At 41.3% G+C, this 15928-nt stretch overlaps 1 protein-coding gene across 1 annotated transcript; it reads left to right on the top strand.

Annotated features, from left to right (window-relative positions):
* The first annotated feature begins 3069 nt into the window (after positions 1 to 3069).
* Positions 3070 to 4982, top strand: LOC112846571 (zinc-binding protein A33-like). The gene is made up of 2 exons (XM_025906197.1): positions 3070 to 3238; positions 3340 to 4982. Exon 2 carries the CDS (start codon positions 3357 to 3359, stop codon positions 4743 to 4745), a length of 1389 nt encoding a protein of 462 aa, XP_025761982.1. The 5' UTR covers positions 3070 to 3238; positions 3340 to 3356; the 3' UTR covers positions 4746 to 4982.
* Positions 4983 to 15928: the final 10946 nt, after the last annotated feature.

Here is a 15928-nt window from a genome sequence, read left to right as displayed (position 1 = left end):
TGTCTATGTTGTGTGTGTAAGTCGGGGGGGGGGGGGGTTCTATTCCTCTGTGGGGCAACCTGCATATGGCCAATAAAGCATGCATTCATTCATTCATTTCACCTATCACTGGTTATTTTTAGAACATAACACCCGCGATAAACGGGGGACCGCTGTTTACAGATACTGAGAAATATAACATTTGAATCCCTTTTGTCTTTTGCTCTGAGGCGCGGGGGAAAAAATATCGACAAGTCGATGAACATCATTTACAGATATATTGGGTAAATGCCCAAGACATCTAGAGAAATGTAAATCTCCGCTTGATTCATTCATTTGCTTAACTTGTTTTGGACCGTAAACAAGGTGCCAATAGGACACCGGAAACAAAGCTCCCCACAGGAGTTTCCGCACCGGAAGTAGCATATGCTAACGTGCACACAGTCTATTGGCCTACCTGGGGTTGAAAGTCTCGATAAATGCACAGCGTTTCGGCGGGTATACCGGCTTCCGCGAGTGTGATGCTTATTTTGAGCTATGAAAAAATAATATAACATAATGCACAAGTAAAAAGTATGTACGTAACTGCTTTCTTTTACAACAGCTCCTACATCAGTCCCGGGAAAGGCCGGTGCAGTCAAACTCTTGCTGTGTGGCAACAGTGTTAATCACCACACTGCCGTGCTGGAGTAAACTGCTAAAGCTATTTACGCTAATAAGAATTAATATTCATATTTTTACTTTTACATTTTCAAAAAGGGTTAAAAAGAGAATGTCCAAAATGTAGACTTTAGTTGAAGGATTTTTATTAAAGAAATTTAGCAGCACCAGAGCTAAAGCAGAAACAAACGATAATAACAGTGACAGAACAATAATGAAATAACATCAGTTATACTTGTCTAACTAACCTACTCTGAGCTAATGCTGACTCTGTTCCTATCTTTGAGAGGAAAGAGGTTGGCGAGGAGAGGGGCACCTGAAGATGTCTCAGTGTTTCATGTTAAAGAAAATAATCCAGGAGGAAAGCAATGGATTCTTTCTGAAAAATTCAACATGTCAACTTTGATGACAAAATGCAATCGAAATAAAGTGTCCAATACGAGGATATCGAGTCAGTCTAAGCAGAAACAGGACATGAACAGTACAATGTTTTGGTATCCATCCTGACCTCTTACGGTGTGTTCACACCGAACGTGATAGACGCGATTAAAATGCGCCAGAGGCCCCTAGCGTTTGAAGAGACGGTTGGTCCAAGCATCGCCTGCCTAGACACCAACTACAGGCGCTCTATCCCACCTGCAGAGCGCCTGTCCATCTGCCTGCGGTTAGTAAAAGTGTTTAATTCGGTAGTTCTTTATTGATGCCTGTGCCAATATATGCTAAACTATCGTTTATACACTGCTAACATGGATGTGGTATGCTAACAGTGAATGCCGTCGGTGTTTACTGATAGCAAACTGTGGTATGGAGACGACTGTTTAGAATATTTCTAGTGATACTCAAAAGGTCTCATCAAGTCCTGATTTAATTCGATTTATGTTGTTATCAGTGTTGGCAATGATAGCACGGCTGTGGTGTCATATCAATGTATGCTCTCGGTGTTTGCTGATATCAAACTGTGGTATGAGGACCACTGTTGGTAATCTTTGTAGTGATAGTCAAAAGATCTATCTTATAAAGTCCTTTTTTTTTAATTTAGACTTGGTTTAATTCTGGTATAGAACCAGTTGAATATTTGTATATAATCCCTGCAGCTGTCAGACTCTATAGCAGGGGTCAGCAGCCTTTCTTAAAATTGAGAACTAGATTAAAATTGTGAACCGTTTGATTTATCTTTAGTTTTATAGTAACAATTCTATCTTGATATGGTATGTCTTATTACAGGTTAATTTTCCAAAAAAGGCCTGGGTCATGTAGCAGCCAACAAGCCCTCCAGAGAGGCTGTCCTGGTGAGGGCCCACTTCTCGGCCGAGGGAGCAGTGTATTGGCAGCCAAAAGAATAGCTCATTTGAAGTCCCAGTGACTTCCCCACAATGGCTCTGATCCACCCGCAAACCTCTAAAGAGCGTTCCTGCCTTTTTAAAATTTTCTTAATAAATGGAGCTCTACTCCAAAATGAACTAACCTCTGTTTATTCTCTTAAATAATTAGTCTTCACTATGTTCCTATATAGTAGTATATGTTTTCATTAGTATAATATGAAATAAATTGCACATCTGTCAAGCTGTGTGCCAATATTTGCTGTGTAGTAGAACTGAGACTGAGAAAATTTATTTCAAATAATATTAAAATTCTCAAACAGAAAAACATTAAACATAAATATATAAATTATAACTATTTACAGAGAGACAGGAATAAAAAGGACCCAGCTTAAAGTGGAAGAGCCTCAGGGAGAAGGAGGAGAAAAATAAGAACATTGTTTCTGCCCTGGAGAGCCTGCTGCCTCATCAGAAAACTGAGTACGCAAATATTGTCAAAAAAAGTAAGAAATCTTTGGGGGTGCTTTGATTCATTCATAAAATCGCCCCCGATTATCTCTTTAATAAAGTTCATGCGTTTATACAAAGAATACCCTGATTATTGAACAAAAACCCAAAGATCGGATGTTAATCTGATTTATTTGCTCTCTCTCCTCCTTAAACATGTTTTTAATGTTAGTTATAATTCAGAATTGGCGACTGAAACATGTAGGACATATGGGCAGACATCTCCGAAATCATCGAAGCACTTATGCAAAGAGGCTCTCTCTTGACAAACCAGCCAGATATCTGAAGATTAAACGAGTGAGAGGAGCCAAAAACACACATTTACAATCCATTTCACTTTTAAAAGTCTGTCACAAAGTACATCCACCCTGGTTGTGAGCCTGGATTACACTCCCAATGCTGTGGAACCTGAATAATAACCAGAACAAAGTCTGAAATAAAAAACTGCCAAACAGCTGCACCACTGAGTCACACTATGTTTTCTGAGTTTGAGAAAAGGTTTCGTTTCTGACCTGCAATATCACTCTGCGCTCTGCTGTCACACTCACACATTTATAAGAGGAAGTTGAATGAAGCTCCGCCCCCCACATTACTCAAATGCAACAAACCAGGAAACAGGCTGTTTTTCTTCCTCAGTGAAGAGAGAGGCACAGACGATCAGACTGAATTCAGACCAAACTAGCAGCTTCATCTGAGTGAGTCCAGCTACAGGAGAGAAAAGTGGAAAAATCCAACACTGCTGCTTCAAGCTGCTGACGCTCCACACACTGAATGTGAGTTTGAGCAAAAACACGACTCAAAGGAAGTTTCAGTGAAGGTAGTAGAGGAGGGAGGGGAGCCAGGACTGACTGCACTGCCTGTCTGCTGTTTTCAGCTTCACTCACAGACTCAATGGCTTCCAGATCAGAGGAGGATCTCTGCTGTCCGGTCTGTCAGGAGGTCTTCAGAGATCCTGTTCTTCTGTCATGTAGCCACAGCTTCTGTAAAGACTGTCTGAAGAGACGGTGGAGAAAAAAGCGGGCACGTGAGTGTCCAGTTTGTAAGGAAATATCTTCAAAGGAAGAACCACCTTTAAATCTGGCTTTAAAGAACCTGTGTGAGTCGTTCTTACAGGAGAGAGATCAGAGAGCTTCAGAGGCTCTCTGCAGTCTGCACTCTGAGAAACTCAAACTCTTCTGTCTGGACCATCAGCAGCCAGTGTGTGTCGTCTGCAGAGACTCAGAAAAACACACCAACCACAGATTCAGACCCATCGATGAAGCTGCACAACAACACAAGAAGAAACTTCAGGAAACTCTGGAGCCCTTAAAGAAGAAGTTAAAGGTTTGCAAACGAGTTCAAGTGAAGTTTGATCAAACAGCAGAACACATTAAGGTCCAGGTCCGACACACAAAGAGGCAGATTAAAGAGCAGTTTAAGAAGCTTCACCAGTTTCTAGCAGAGGAAGAGGAGGCCAGGCTGGCTGCACTGAGGGAGGAAAAGGAGCAGAAGAGTGGGATGATGAAGGAGAAGATGGAGGCTCTGAGCAGAGAGATAGCAGCTCTTTCAGACACAGTCAGAGCCACAGAGGAGGAGCTGAGAGCTGAAGACGTCTCATTCCTGCACAACTACAAGGCTGCAGTGGAAAGAGTCCAGCGCTGCCCCCTGCTGGATGATCCACAGCTGCCCTCAGGAGCTCTGATAGACCAGGCCAAACACCTGGGCAACCTGACCTTCAACATCTGGAACAACATGAAGGACATGGTCTCCTACACTCCTCTCATTCTGGACCCAAACACTGCTCATCCACACCTCATCCTGTCTGAAGATCTGACCAGTGTGACTGAAGGAGGAGAGAGGCAGCAGCTTCCTGATAATCCAGAGAGGTTTGAGTTATTCAGCTCTGTCCTGGGCTCTGAGGGCTTTAACTCAGGGACTCACAGCTGGGATGTTGATGTTGGAGACAGTAAATGGTGGGGACTGGGTGTGTTAGCAGAGTCTGTGCAGAGGAAGGGAATCATGCTGTCTGGATTATGGAGAATAGGTTTCTTTTTAGGTAAATATTCAGCGCGTTCACCATCAGCAGAATCTGCTCTCTCAGTAAAGAAGAAGGCCCAGAGGATCAGAGTGAATCTGGACTGGAACAGAGGAAAGCTGTCGTTCTCTGATCCTGATACTAAAACACACATACACACCTTCACACACACTTTCACTCACAGGATGTTCCCATGTATTAGCACTGTTGGTAAAGTGAAGGTGTGTCCACTGAAGGTGTCAGTGTCAGTGGAGCAAATGAGTTGAGGATGATGATATTTCTAATGTTGTTTCCTGTCAGTGAATTGAAGCTGTTAAACTGCAGCTGTCCTCCTGCTGCCTTGTTGTTCCAAAGCTCTTTGTTTCTCTTTTAGTTCTCACTGTTTCTTTCTTTCTGATTTAGTTTGCTGGGATATGGACTGACATGTGTTGAATGGGAGGAGCAGTTTCTTGTTTTCTTCTTGTTTGTTTATGACAACAATAAATAAATTGTTGAAACAATGATTCATGTTTAACTCCATACATGAAATGTTTCTGATATTTGAATTGTGGTTGTTTGCATTTGATTTACTTTGTCTGATTACAATGAAATAGAGATCCTTCTATTGTGGAAGTAATGAGTCAGTAAACTGCAAAATGAAAAGGAAATCATGTTTAGGCAAAACCTGTTAAAAAACAATTTTAAAAAATCAAGTGCTTTCTTTGAACTTTCAGGTGTTTTCTTTTGTGTCCTCTATATTAAAAGTGTTAACATTACAACAATATGAATTGGGACCAATTTGAAAACCCAAGAAAGCTTAACAGTGTTTAAAGGGAACCCCGACTATTATGACAAGTTACTCTAACTATGTTATTCTCCACTACATAAAAACATACTTGAGAATAACTACAATTGTTTTGTTATTCATGAAATTGTTGTTGTTTAAAACTATTTTGGAGCTGTGGGAGCAGCCATGTTTTTTTTAGCGCACGATGCATTCTGGGACATGACGTGTTTTAGTTGTCGGCAGTATAGGTGATTATGTTCAGCTGATCTGTTTTGTTCTATAAAGTGTAGCAACGATACTATTTAACTTGCCTATTAGTTACCTGGTTACGACGTGGTAGACCAGCACTATCCGGTCTTTGAGTCTGACGTTATTAGCCATGTCTGGGCCCAAACTCCACTGCAAAAGTCAAATGATCACTGCAGCATTACTGAGAGTTGAAAAACTGTCTAAATTTGTTCATCTGTAATAATATGATCAGTGTGGCTGCGCTGCCAGGTGTAACAATTAAGTTTAACATCCAGGCATCCATGAAAACTGAATTTATGAAATTTAAATGAGTTAGAAGTTAGCAGCGAGTTAGCTCGCTAGCGAACGGTGGACTTTTTTCTACTCGATAAAAGTTAATATGAGAGTTCCTAATAGTTAGGAGCAATGCTCCCTCTAAGCTGCGCGCTTGCGCTAGTGATGTGTCGGTCACGAACAAAAAGGCTCTTAAAGCCGGATCTTTGACGTGAACAACGAGAGCTGGCTCCTTATTGGGAGCCGTGTTTTTTTTTTCTTTCTCTCACCCTCTCTCTCCCGCACTTTTTTCCACGTCACTCTGCACGCGAGCCTTGTGCTTTGCGCTGGGCAAAGGGGGAAGGGGCGGTAGTTACACTTGCAATAGCACAGGAACAGAGCGGGAGGGAGAGAGAGAGAGCCAGGGACAACAATGTCACATTAGAAGGGTATATTAATCATACACAACTATTTTCAGTTGCAGATGATAAAGGATTCAGAAAGTTTATTCATGCAGGCCCATATGACTCAGGCCCTCAGGGTCCGCGAGGGTTCATATGGTAAAAGCAGATCTGAGAGATAAGAAGGCCCAAGACCATTAAGACATTTAAAGACCAATAAAAGAACTTTAAAATCGATCCTGAAACACAGGGGGAGCCAATGCAGCGATTCTATAACCGGTGTAATGTGGGCCCGCCCTCTGGTCTTCGTCAGCACACGAGCTGCAGAGTTTTGTAAAAGTTGTAAAGGTGAAATATTCTTTTTGGGGAGACCAGAGAGCAGGGCATTACAGTAATCAATGCGACTGGTAATAAAAGCACGCATCAGCATCTCCGTGTTGGCCCGAGAGAGAATAGGGCGGACTCTGGCTATATTTTTGGTTACATGTTTAATATGTGGGATAAAACCAAGCTCAGAGTCAAAAATAACACCCAGGTTTTTCAGTTGTAGCGAAGGACAGTGAAAATGCCTGTACTTTAGACAAGAGTTTCTCTCTCTGAGCCTCAGGACCGATGATTAAAACTTCAGTCTTGTCCTGGTTAAGCTGTAAAAAATTTTCTACCATCCAAATTTTATATCTAGAATACAGTTAAAAAGAGCATCCATTGGTCTGGTATCAGGAGACACGGAGATGTACAGCTGAGTGTCATCAGCGTAACTGTGGAAGTTCACTCCATGCCTCCTGATGACGCCGCCAAGAGGGAGCATATACAAATTCAAAGTTCAGGGCCTAAAACTGACCCTTGGGGCACACCACATGTAATTTTATGGATCTTAGAGGAGCATGTATCCATATTCACATAAGTTCTGTCTGAGAGATAGGAAGTGAACCAGTTGTGTGCGGCACCAGAGAGGCCCACCATGTGTTTCAGTCTGTTTAAAAGTATAGCGTGGTCTACTGTATCAAAGGCTGCGCTTAGATCCAGTAGCACCAGGACTGAGAGCTTTTGGGAATCCCAGTTACATCTAAGATCATTTAAAACCTTTAGGAGAGCGGTCTCTGTGCTGTGGTTCACAGCACAGAGACCGCTCTCTCGAAATCTAGACTGAAATATCTCTAGGATCTGTTTATCATTCAAAAAGTCATTAATCTGAGTAAGAACAGATAAGTTGGATACAGGTCTGTAGTTCTTAAAATCATTACAATCCAAATTGCTCTTCTTCAGAAGGGGCCTCACCAAAGGCAGCAAGGAAGACATCCAACTGAAGAGAGCAATTCATCATGTATAAAAGCTCCGCTTCAAAAAATCCATAAAGTGTTTTAAAAAGTGAAGAGGGGATTGGATCTAAAAGACATGTGGTGAGTCTCACTGTGGAGAAAACTTTCTTAAGGTTCTCAGCATTAACCAGGACAAAGCTGTCCAGTGTCTCCTCAGGTACAATCGAGCCCTCAGATGTGTTTAAAATCATATCACAAGAAGATTAAAATATCACATCTGATGGTGCTTAATAAAACCGGTGATGTTAAAAACACACAGTAGTGGTCAGAGACCGCCAAGTCAACAACAGAGGACACACTGGTGGACAGCCCATGGGTGACCAGGTCCAGAGTGTGTCCTTTGTTGTGAGTCGGCTGCGTGACGTGTTGGGTAAAATCCATACAGTGAAGAATGTTTAAGAATTCTTTTGATGCAGGGTCAGAAGGATTATCTATGTGCAGGTTAAAATCATCGGTTAAAATTATCATATTATATTTTGAGTATATGTTTGTTAAAAATTCTGAAAATTCCTTGTTAAAAGCAGCACTGTCTTTAGGTGGTCTGTAAATTGTGACAGATAAAACTGGAGGGCTGCAAAAAACAATAGCATGGAATTCGAAAGTGGTAAAATGGTCAAATAAAATTAAATTTGGATATCAGCTTGTCTCACAGCTGCTAATAGGACCAAAGCCCTATTAGGCTAATCGTTGTGTCACTTCCGGTATTTCAGACAATCCCTTTCCGTCAAGGATTTTTAATTTTTTTGCAGTTTTTTAATTTGTTGCGGTTTTTTAATTTGCTGTGGTTTTTTAATTTGTTGCGCCACCCAGCCACCGTAGAAAACGCTGGAAAGCACTCTCCGCCTGTGAGCAAAAAGAAAACCAAAACCCCCACCCTTTCCTATTGGTAGAAAAATGTACCATGTTGACCAATCAAAAAATGATTTGGCAACATGCCATTTAGTTGTGATGGGTAGATGAGGCCTCGTGAAGCGTTTCAGCACATTCCCCAAACTGTATCGGCACTGTGTCGATACAGTTTTGCTGTTTTGCTCCATACTGACACCTGCTGGACCTTAAATATCATTGCAGGCAACTTACTTGAGACTCACAACATTTCACAACAATTCAATGACCTAGTCATACTTATACATTGTAAGGTATTGTACTTTCTATGGAATAATGTTATATCTTTTATATTGCAAGTATTGTAGACATCACCAGTATGTGAATGGGTGGATAACTGGATGTGTAAAGCGCTTTGGGGTCCTTATAGTAAAGTGCTATACAAATACAGGCCATTTACATCTTTAAAATATATTGTGAATGACATTAAGTGAAAATTAAAATGAAAGTATTGTGAATGTAATATTACCCATTCGACTCAGAGTTTATTATAAATTTCTATTCAGAAAAATAAGTTTATCCAATCTTTTTGCATTCAGTCGATTGCGTTTTTTTTTTTTGTTTGTTTGTTTGTTTTACACCATTTCCCCAGGTTTGGAAAACTCACAGGCACAGATGAAGCTGGGGTACACAAAAGCTGTAAAGTCAGGTGGAAAAGGTTCTGATAAGATGTCTTCCTATTCCCCCAGTACGTTAAAGGATCCTCTGATCTTGGAATTTTTCTCTCTGACACGCTCCACAATACTAAGGGGTTGGCAGTCCTTTATAATAAAATTCAGGACTGCCTGGTCCAGAGCAGTCTTCCTAGATGCTTGTTTTGAAAAATAAAACACATATTAATAAAAAAAATGATGATAAAGCTGTTCAGTGTCAGTATAGGCCGACCTGTGTTCATTCTCAGTGTGTTTGTCTCCTCATTTTCATGTTTGGCTCTGTAATGCCTCTGTAACACTGAGGAGGTGCTTTTGTTTGTAAGAAAGCTCCGCAGAACAGGTGCAACATTTAGCCTGCATAAAATGAAATAAATAATTTACACAAGTCACATTGCTGTTTTTCCTATTCTGATAGATTACACTGAAACAAACAGTTACCTTATTTGCAGTTAAAAGATCAAAATGATCCCACACAGCAGAAACGTTTCTTTTTCTTTCAGGCTCCATTTTATTATAGAGAGATGTGTATTTTTTTTTTCTTTGCCAGAGTAATTTTGTGTGTGGGGGGGGGTTTGGTGGCGACTCATTCCGTTGACAGATGCGGTACCTTTTAAACACAGTTTGGCGCGTTGGCAATGAGCGATACAGCAGCTGTATCGATCACGTGACCTTTTCTTAAAGTGACGCACGCACCGATACAGGCATCGCTAGGTGAGCTTGATACATGCGTCGGTGCGTCAGTCTTGCAGGACCCATCACTACCATTTAGTTGTTTAGGGAGGAAGGAAGTTTTAGGAGTAACGGTGGTGTTTTGAGATGTAAGAGATTTGAGACGTTTAGAGCAAATCTTGTGTAGTTAGTGTGTAGTGTAGTCAATAGTTCTGTTGTGTGTGTTAGAACAATGAGGCGACTGTTGAATGTCACAGGTGCTAAAGGAGTGATACAGGTATCAGCCTGTTGTTCCCCTTTATCTCATAGCGGACAGAAATAATTTTTTGGAGTGGCACAAATAATTTGATGCAGAACAGCTGATTGTTCTGTAAATAGTTTGAAATGTTTATTTAAAAAACCGCCTTGGCTGCATTTTTAGGTAAACAGCTGCAAAAAACTTTGTTGTTTGCATAACTCAGTTACTTTTTTGAAGAAGTAACTATATACTCATGTGACGGATTGTTTTCATCTTCATCTAAACTAAGTGCTGGTTGACTGTTTTCATTATCTCTGTTGGTTTGCTCTGGTTCAAACTGGAAAGGTTGAACAGAAGTCATTTCCAGTGCTAACTGTGAACTGGATGCGGTGCAACTGTATGATGTCACCACCCAGAGTGCATTGAGAAGTAAATAACAATGGTGGCCTACTGGTAAATTGGTTTTATATAAAATGTGCTTAAAATGAAAACATTTGGCGTATTTTAATACCACATATGTGTTATTGAAAGCACAGTACATATTTTAGCGCAAACATGTCTTAATAGCCGGGGTTCCCTTTATGAGAGCACTCGGACACTTGGTGGACTGACAGTACAAGCTCTTATGAGCTTAACAGGAAAACTTCAAAGTGTAAGAAGCGATTTGTAGATCACTGGTGCTTACACACTTATCTGTAGTTTGTCACTCATCAAGCCTGGAGACAGGGAGGAGAAATCTGATGCTATCCAAGAATACAACGACCGGCGCTTTGAGGATATAATTATGAAGAAAGCCCAGGATGCAGATTCCTGGGCCAAAAATGCAACTTCGTCATTAAAAAGAAGTCACCCAGCAGACTCCCTTCTAACTGAGAATGTGACCCATCTTAATATAGAAAATTAAAAAATAAAATGGACTGCTATTGATCTGTAGGCCCGCAGCATGAGAGATAACTTTTCTGGTATCTCAGAGTCTGCTGGAGAGAACGCAGAAGCAACTAATTAAAATCTGCGATCGAATCCATCGTCTCAGACCTAAGAGGCTGGGTGCCGGGAGACCGCATCCTATTGTGGCCAAATTCGGACATTTCAAATAGAAGAACCAGTGAAGAGTTGTGTCAAGGAGGTGAAAGGGTTGGACTTTAGCTTAAACCACCATTTCCCTAAAGAGATACTGGAGCAAAGCAATGCCCTGTTCCCAGTCTGACACACCTTCATTAATAAGGGCTCTACGTGGACAGACAGCTCTATTGACGAAGGCGGTCACACTTTCTCACTCTCCCTTCCCTTATCTTTCCTGCTTGACTTTCTTATGTCTCTGTCTAGTCTTCTCTAATTCTCTCCCTTTACCCTGGAATAGTCTCACAGTCTGTTATGTAAAACCTAAAAGAGGAATTATGAATTTGATCAACTGGTCCCTGAATGCAATTGACACCCTGACGAGAAGCCTGGGTTTGGGAGAGCTCGCGACAAGACATTATAGACATCTTTTCGGAACCATGATAACAGGGTTCTTGCTGATTGGCCCTGGCTTATTGAAGAATAAAGAAAGCGGAAATGGCTGTTCAAATACCATTAGCATGCTGCCTGCTGTAACCCATTATTTCCTTCGGGATTAATAAAGTATTCTAATTCTGATAAGAATCTGAGATGTTGCTTCAGACATCAACTACACATACACTTCTTGTTGTAGAAACAATTAAAAAATATTCAACTTAAGGTAAGTCAACCACTTCACTACAAATTAGTTTGGTTTGGTGGCATCCTAGTGTTCATGCAATGCGATACATTTTACGGTGCAATACTGTTTTTCTGCCCAGCCGCTCGCAGGCGGGCACCGGCCTCTGGTGGAGGTGAGGCCGTTCTGCCAAGCCCGCTAACCTCGGGCTATGGTGGTGCGGACTCCCCTAGCACGGGCACCTCCGACTTATCCCGCGGCTTCTCCGCCCCTCCCGGCTGGAGCAGCTCCCCGCACTGCGCTTCCACCGCTGCCTGCTCCTGCTGCATGGCTGCCAGCTCGGCCACCATTCTCGCCAGCTCCTCCCTCTGCTGGCCCACTCCTGGATCTGCCGTGCCTCCCGTCCTGGGTTTCGGCACCACTGTAAACGACCACGGCAGACCTGGTGACATCAACATGCTTTGCAATCCTTTTATTGACACACGGTTGCTGTTTACAAGGCACACAGAGCTGCTGCTCTCCCGCTGCCAGCTCAACATAACGACCACAACAACAACGCCAACCACAAGACCCAGTATAATATTTAATTCGGCGGGTCGTGATTGCGGATGCCGTGCAGGTGCGTCCGCCTCCTCTGCACGGCACCGCAGGCCACGCCCACCACAGACACCCCTGATTTACACCAGCGGTCCCCAACCTTTTTCGTGCCACGGACCGGTTCATGCCAGACAATATTTTCACGGAAAGGCCTCTAAGGTGTCGTGGATAAATACAACAAAATAAAACTAGTACCGGTACCGAAAAAAGAAGATTTATTCATAACACACGTGAAATCACCAAGGAAAACCGAGTTAACGATAAAAACGATAACAAAATAACGCTAAAAACCGATAAAAATCCTGAAAAACATTCATTTCACACCTGAGCCTCAACTCTCGCGGCCCGGTACCAAACGACTCATGGACCGGTACTGGTCCGAGGCCCAGGGGTGGGGGACCGCTGATTTACACTATAATAACCTGCCTGGAACGTCAGCATCTGTCCTCTGGGAAGCAGGGAAAGCTGTGATGAGGTAAAATAATTTCATTTTATTTTACAAAGAAAAAAGAAAACAAAAATATTCAAGCATTGGAAAAAAAACCCATAAAATCCTTTAAAGAAGCCTATGTGTCCCACCAGGAACAGGAAATACTAAACAAAATATATAAAACAAAACTAAAATTAAATGAAATCACTAATTTGAGAAAAAACACAATTCTTTGCACAAAGACTTTGCTTGCAAAATTTCGAACATGGTAACAAATCTGGTCAATTTCTAACTAACCAGTTAAAAATAAATACTAAAAAACAACTATAAGCAGGGTTTCACATAAGTGGTCCGCAGGTGCGCATGCGCTGTCAAACTAAAAAATGTGCAACGCGCGTTGTGTACATAAGATTTTCTGGAGGAGGACAGACATTTCTTTAGAACTCTTAAAGATGTCGAAGAACCAAGCTCCTTTAAGCAATTACTTTGGTGTTCCTCCACCTCCAAAGAAATGTCAGAAGGAGTCCGAACCGCAAAAGAAGCGCCTATTCTCAGAAAATACCCCAAAGTAATTGCCGGTAATCTGGTGTGCGTTTTTTGTTTTGACAGTGCATGCGCACCTGCGTACCACTTATGTGCACCCCTGACTAAAAGTTCTTTTAAAGATTTATCTGGGAACAAAGTGTGTGTGTGACCCTGAAAGAATGAACAACACTGTTAGGGATTTTTACAACTTCAGATTCAATACAAAGTAAACAGACATCGAGCAATAACACTGGATTCACCGCTGATATCAGGTGAACTCCAGCAGGAATTAGACAACCTATAGTGATTGAGGGCTTAAGATGCAAGAATGTGGAACATAAAATCAGTCTTCAGGCAGATGATGTGTTACTTTTTCTCCCAAACTCACAAACCTCTCTCTGGGGTAATTACATTAATAAACTCTAATTCATTGGGGGGTTTTTTTCAGATCATTCGATGAACTGCAGTGATGGGTCAATCACGACCGAAATTGCTCTTAGAGCCGGATCTTTGAAGTGAACGACAGGAGCCGGTTCCTTAATTGGAGCCATGTTTTTTTGTTCTTTCTCTTACTCTCTGAGGGGGGAGGGGCAGTAGTTACACAGCAGCAGTAGCTGAGGAACAGACCAGGAGAGAAAGAGAGACAGGGGCAACAACAAGAGACAACATCGACACATTAGAAAGGTATAGCAAAGAAAATAAGTGACAACAAGAAAAGATGCAAAATCTGGCACCATTTCAATTTTATTGACAAAACAAATGGCAGAGTGTAGAGTCTGCAAGAAAAGGAGCTGACATAGAGTAACTCCACAAACAACCTGCACTGACACCTGAGAACAGTCCACCCATCAGTGCACTGGGAAGATAAAACACAGTCAGTTATGTGTGATATGACAGAGAACGTGCATCACTGCGAGAGGGTTAAAAGAGCTACAGCAGTCTGTCTAACAACTGACAGCTGGACATCCCAAACCACCACATCCTTCTTGTCAGTTATGTGTCACTTTATTGAAAATTATAAAACGGTGTTCTGTCTTCTAGATTGTTTTGAGATCAGCAACAGACAAACTTCTGAGAACTTAGCAGAACAGCTCAAAGTGGCAAAAGAGTGGGATGTGGAAAACAAAGTGGTTTTGCTTATAATATACTGCTGAATTTTGAAAAAACAAACATAAATAACTTTGAGACTTGTTATTTACCCTTTTTCAGCCATGTCACGGCCTCCAGATTGTTGTGCAAGGGTCTGCAGACAGTGAAGCTGAGCGTCAAACCAGAGTAACTACAGGAAAAGTGAAGTAGTTGGTGGATGCTCTCTGTGCATCATGGACAGAAAGTTCCACAGAATGGAATATAACGCTGTTCTCTCTGAAACCACCATTCTTGATCCAAGATTCAAGAAGCTGGTCTTTAATGACAACAGAGCAGAGGATGAAGCTCTTCAGAGAATAACTGCAGCAGCAAGATCCAGCAAACCAACTCCACTGCCAGGGGACCAAGAGGGAGAAGAGGGTAAACAGAAGGAGCAACAAGCATCTGCTCTTTGGAGGTTCTTTGAAGAACAAGCAAGTACAGACACTACCAGAAGGAATCCCTCAGCAAATGCGAAGTGAGATCCTACATTGATGAGCCCCTTTGGCAGAGAAGTGCAGACCCACTGAGCTGGTGGGATACCAAGGCTTCAATTTATCCAAGTTTTGCCAAAGTGACGACACGGACACTGTGCATTGTGGCAACATCGATACCCTCTGAGAGAATCTTCTCCAAAACAGCATTTTATCTACTTACACTTGTATACTATACTATTGGGATGCTGATTGAAAGAAGATCAGTAAGTCTAATGCAGATTAAAGCCCAACTTAGGCATTCATTAAGTGGTTCCACAACTCACTGTTGCTGTATCACAGGACACTTTATTAAAGTGGATGAAACAGCAAAGCACAAAAAACAGCACTGCAATCAGTGAACTTGATTCTGAATGTAATGTGAGGTATTTTAAACTTTTTTGTGAGTACAGAAAATTGGCATGCTACTATACTTGTGGGGACCAAACAGACACTTATGAGGTCAAAGTGCCGTCCTCATGAGTTTGAAGGTATTTTTGAGAATCAGAATGTGGTTTCAGTGTCAGGGTTAGAGTTAGGTTATGGTTAGATTTAGGCTCAGGGTTACATTACAGAATTAAAAGTCTAACTAAAAGAATTAAAATTAAAAGAGTGACAATACAGAGCTCGGGCACTACATCATCATCTTATTTATTTGTGGATATTTGCTGCCATCTCCTGGAGAAATACAGGCAATAAAAATTAAAGTCCATAAATTTGATCCATCAAGAAACCCATTCTACTCTTAGGGCCAAGCATCAATATAGGTGAAAGGAGAAAAAATATATCATAGTGATAAAAAATTTTGGAAACAGAGGGACCAACATACAAAAATAATTTTTTACTTGTAATCCAAAATTAAATTATTATTATTATTATTAGTAGTAGTAGTAGTAAATAGAAATGCAACCACACTTTACACATAAACAGTTCTTGTTGTACAGCAGTCAGTTTTCTAGTACATCAAATAGAATAGTATAGAATTCAACTTTATTGTCATTGCACATGTCACAAGTACAAGGCAATGAAATGCAGTTTGCATCCATCCAGAAGTGCTTTAGCCATAATATAGATATATTACAAAATATATATTAGCAATAATATAGATATATAGATATATTACAGAAATGGGTCTGTTATAGATATGTTACAATGTACATGGTATGAAGGTATGTTATGAATATGC

The sequence above is a fragment of the Oreochromis niloticus genome, linkage group LG3 (genome assembly GCF_001858045.2).
Source record: "Oreochromis niloticus isolate F11D_XX linkage group LG3, O_niloticus_UMD_NMBU, whole genome shotgun sequence".
Classification (NCBI taxonomy): Eukaryota; Metazoa; Chordata; class Actinopteri; order Cichliformes; family Cichlidae; genus Oreochromis; species Oreochromis niloticus.
The sequence above is the reverse complement of the archived record's forward strand: the minus strand, read 5'-3'. Positions and strand labels throughout refer to the sequence as shown.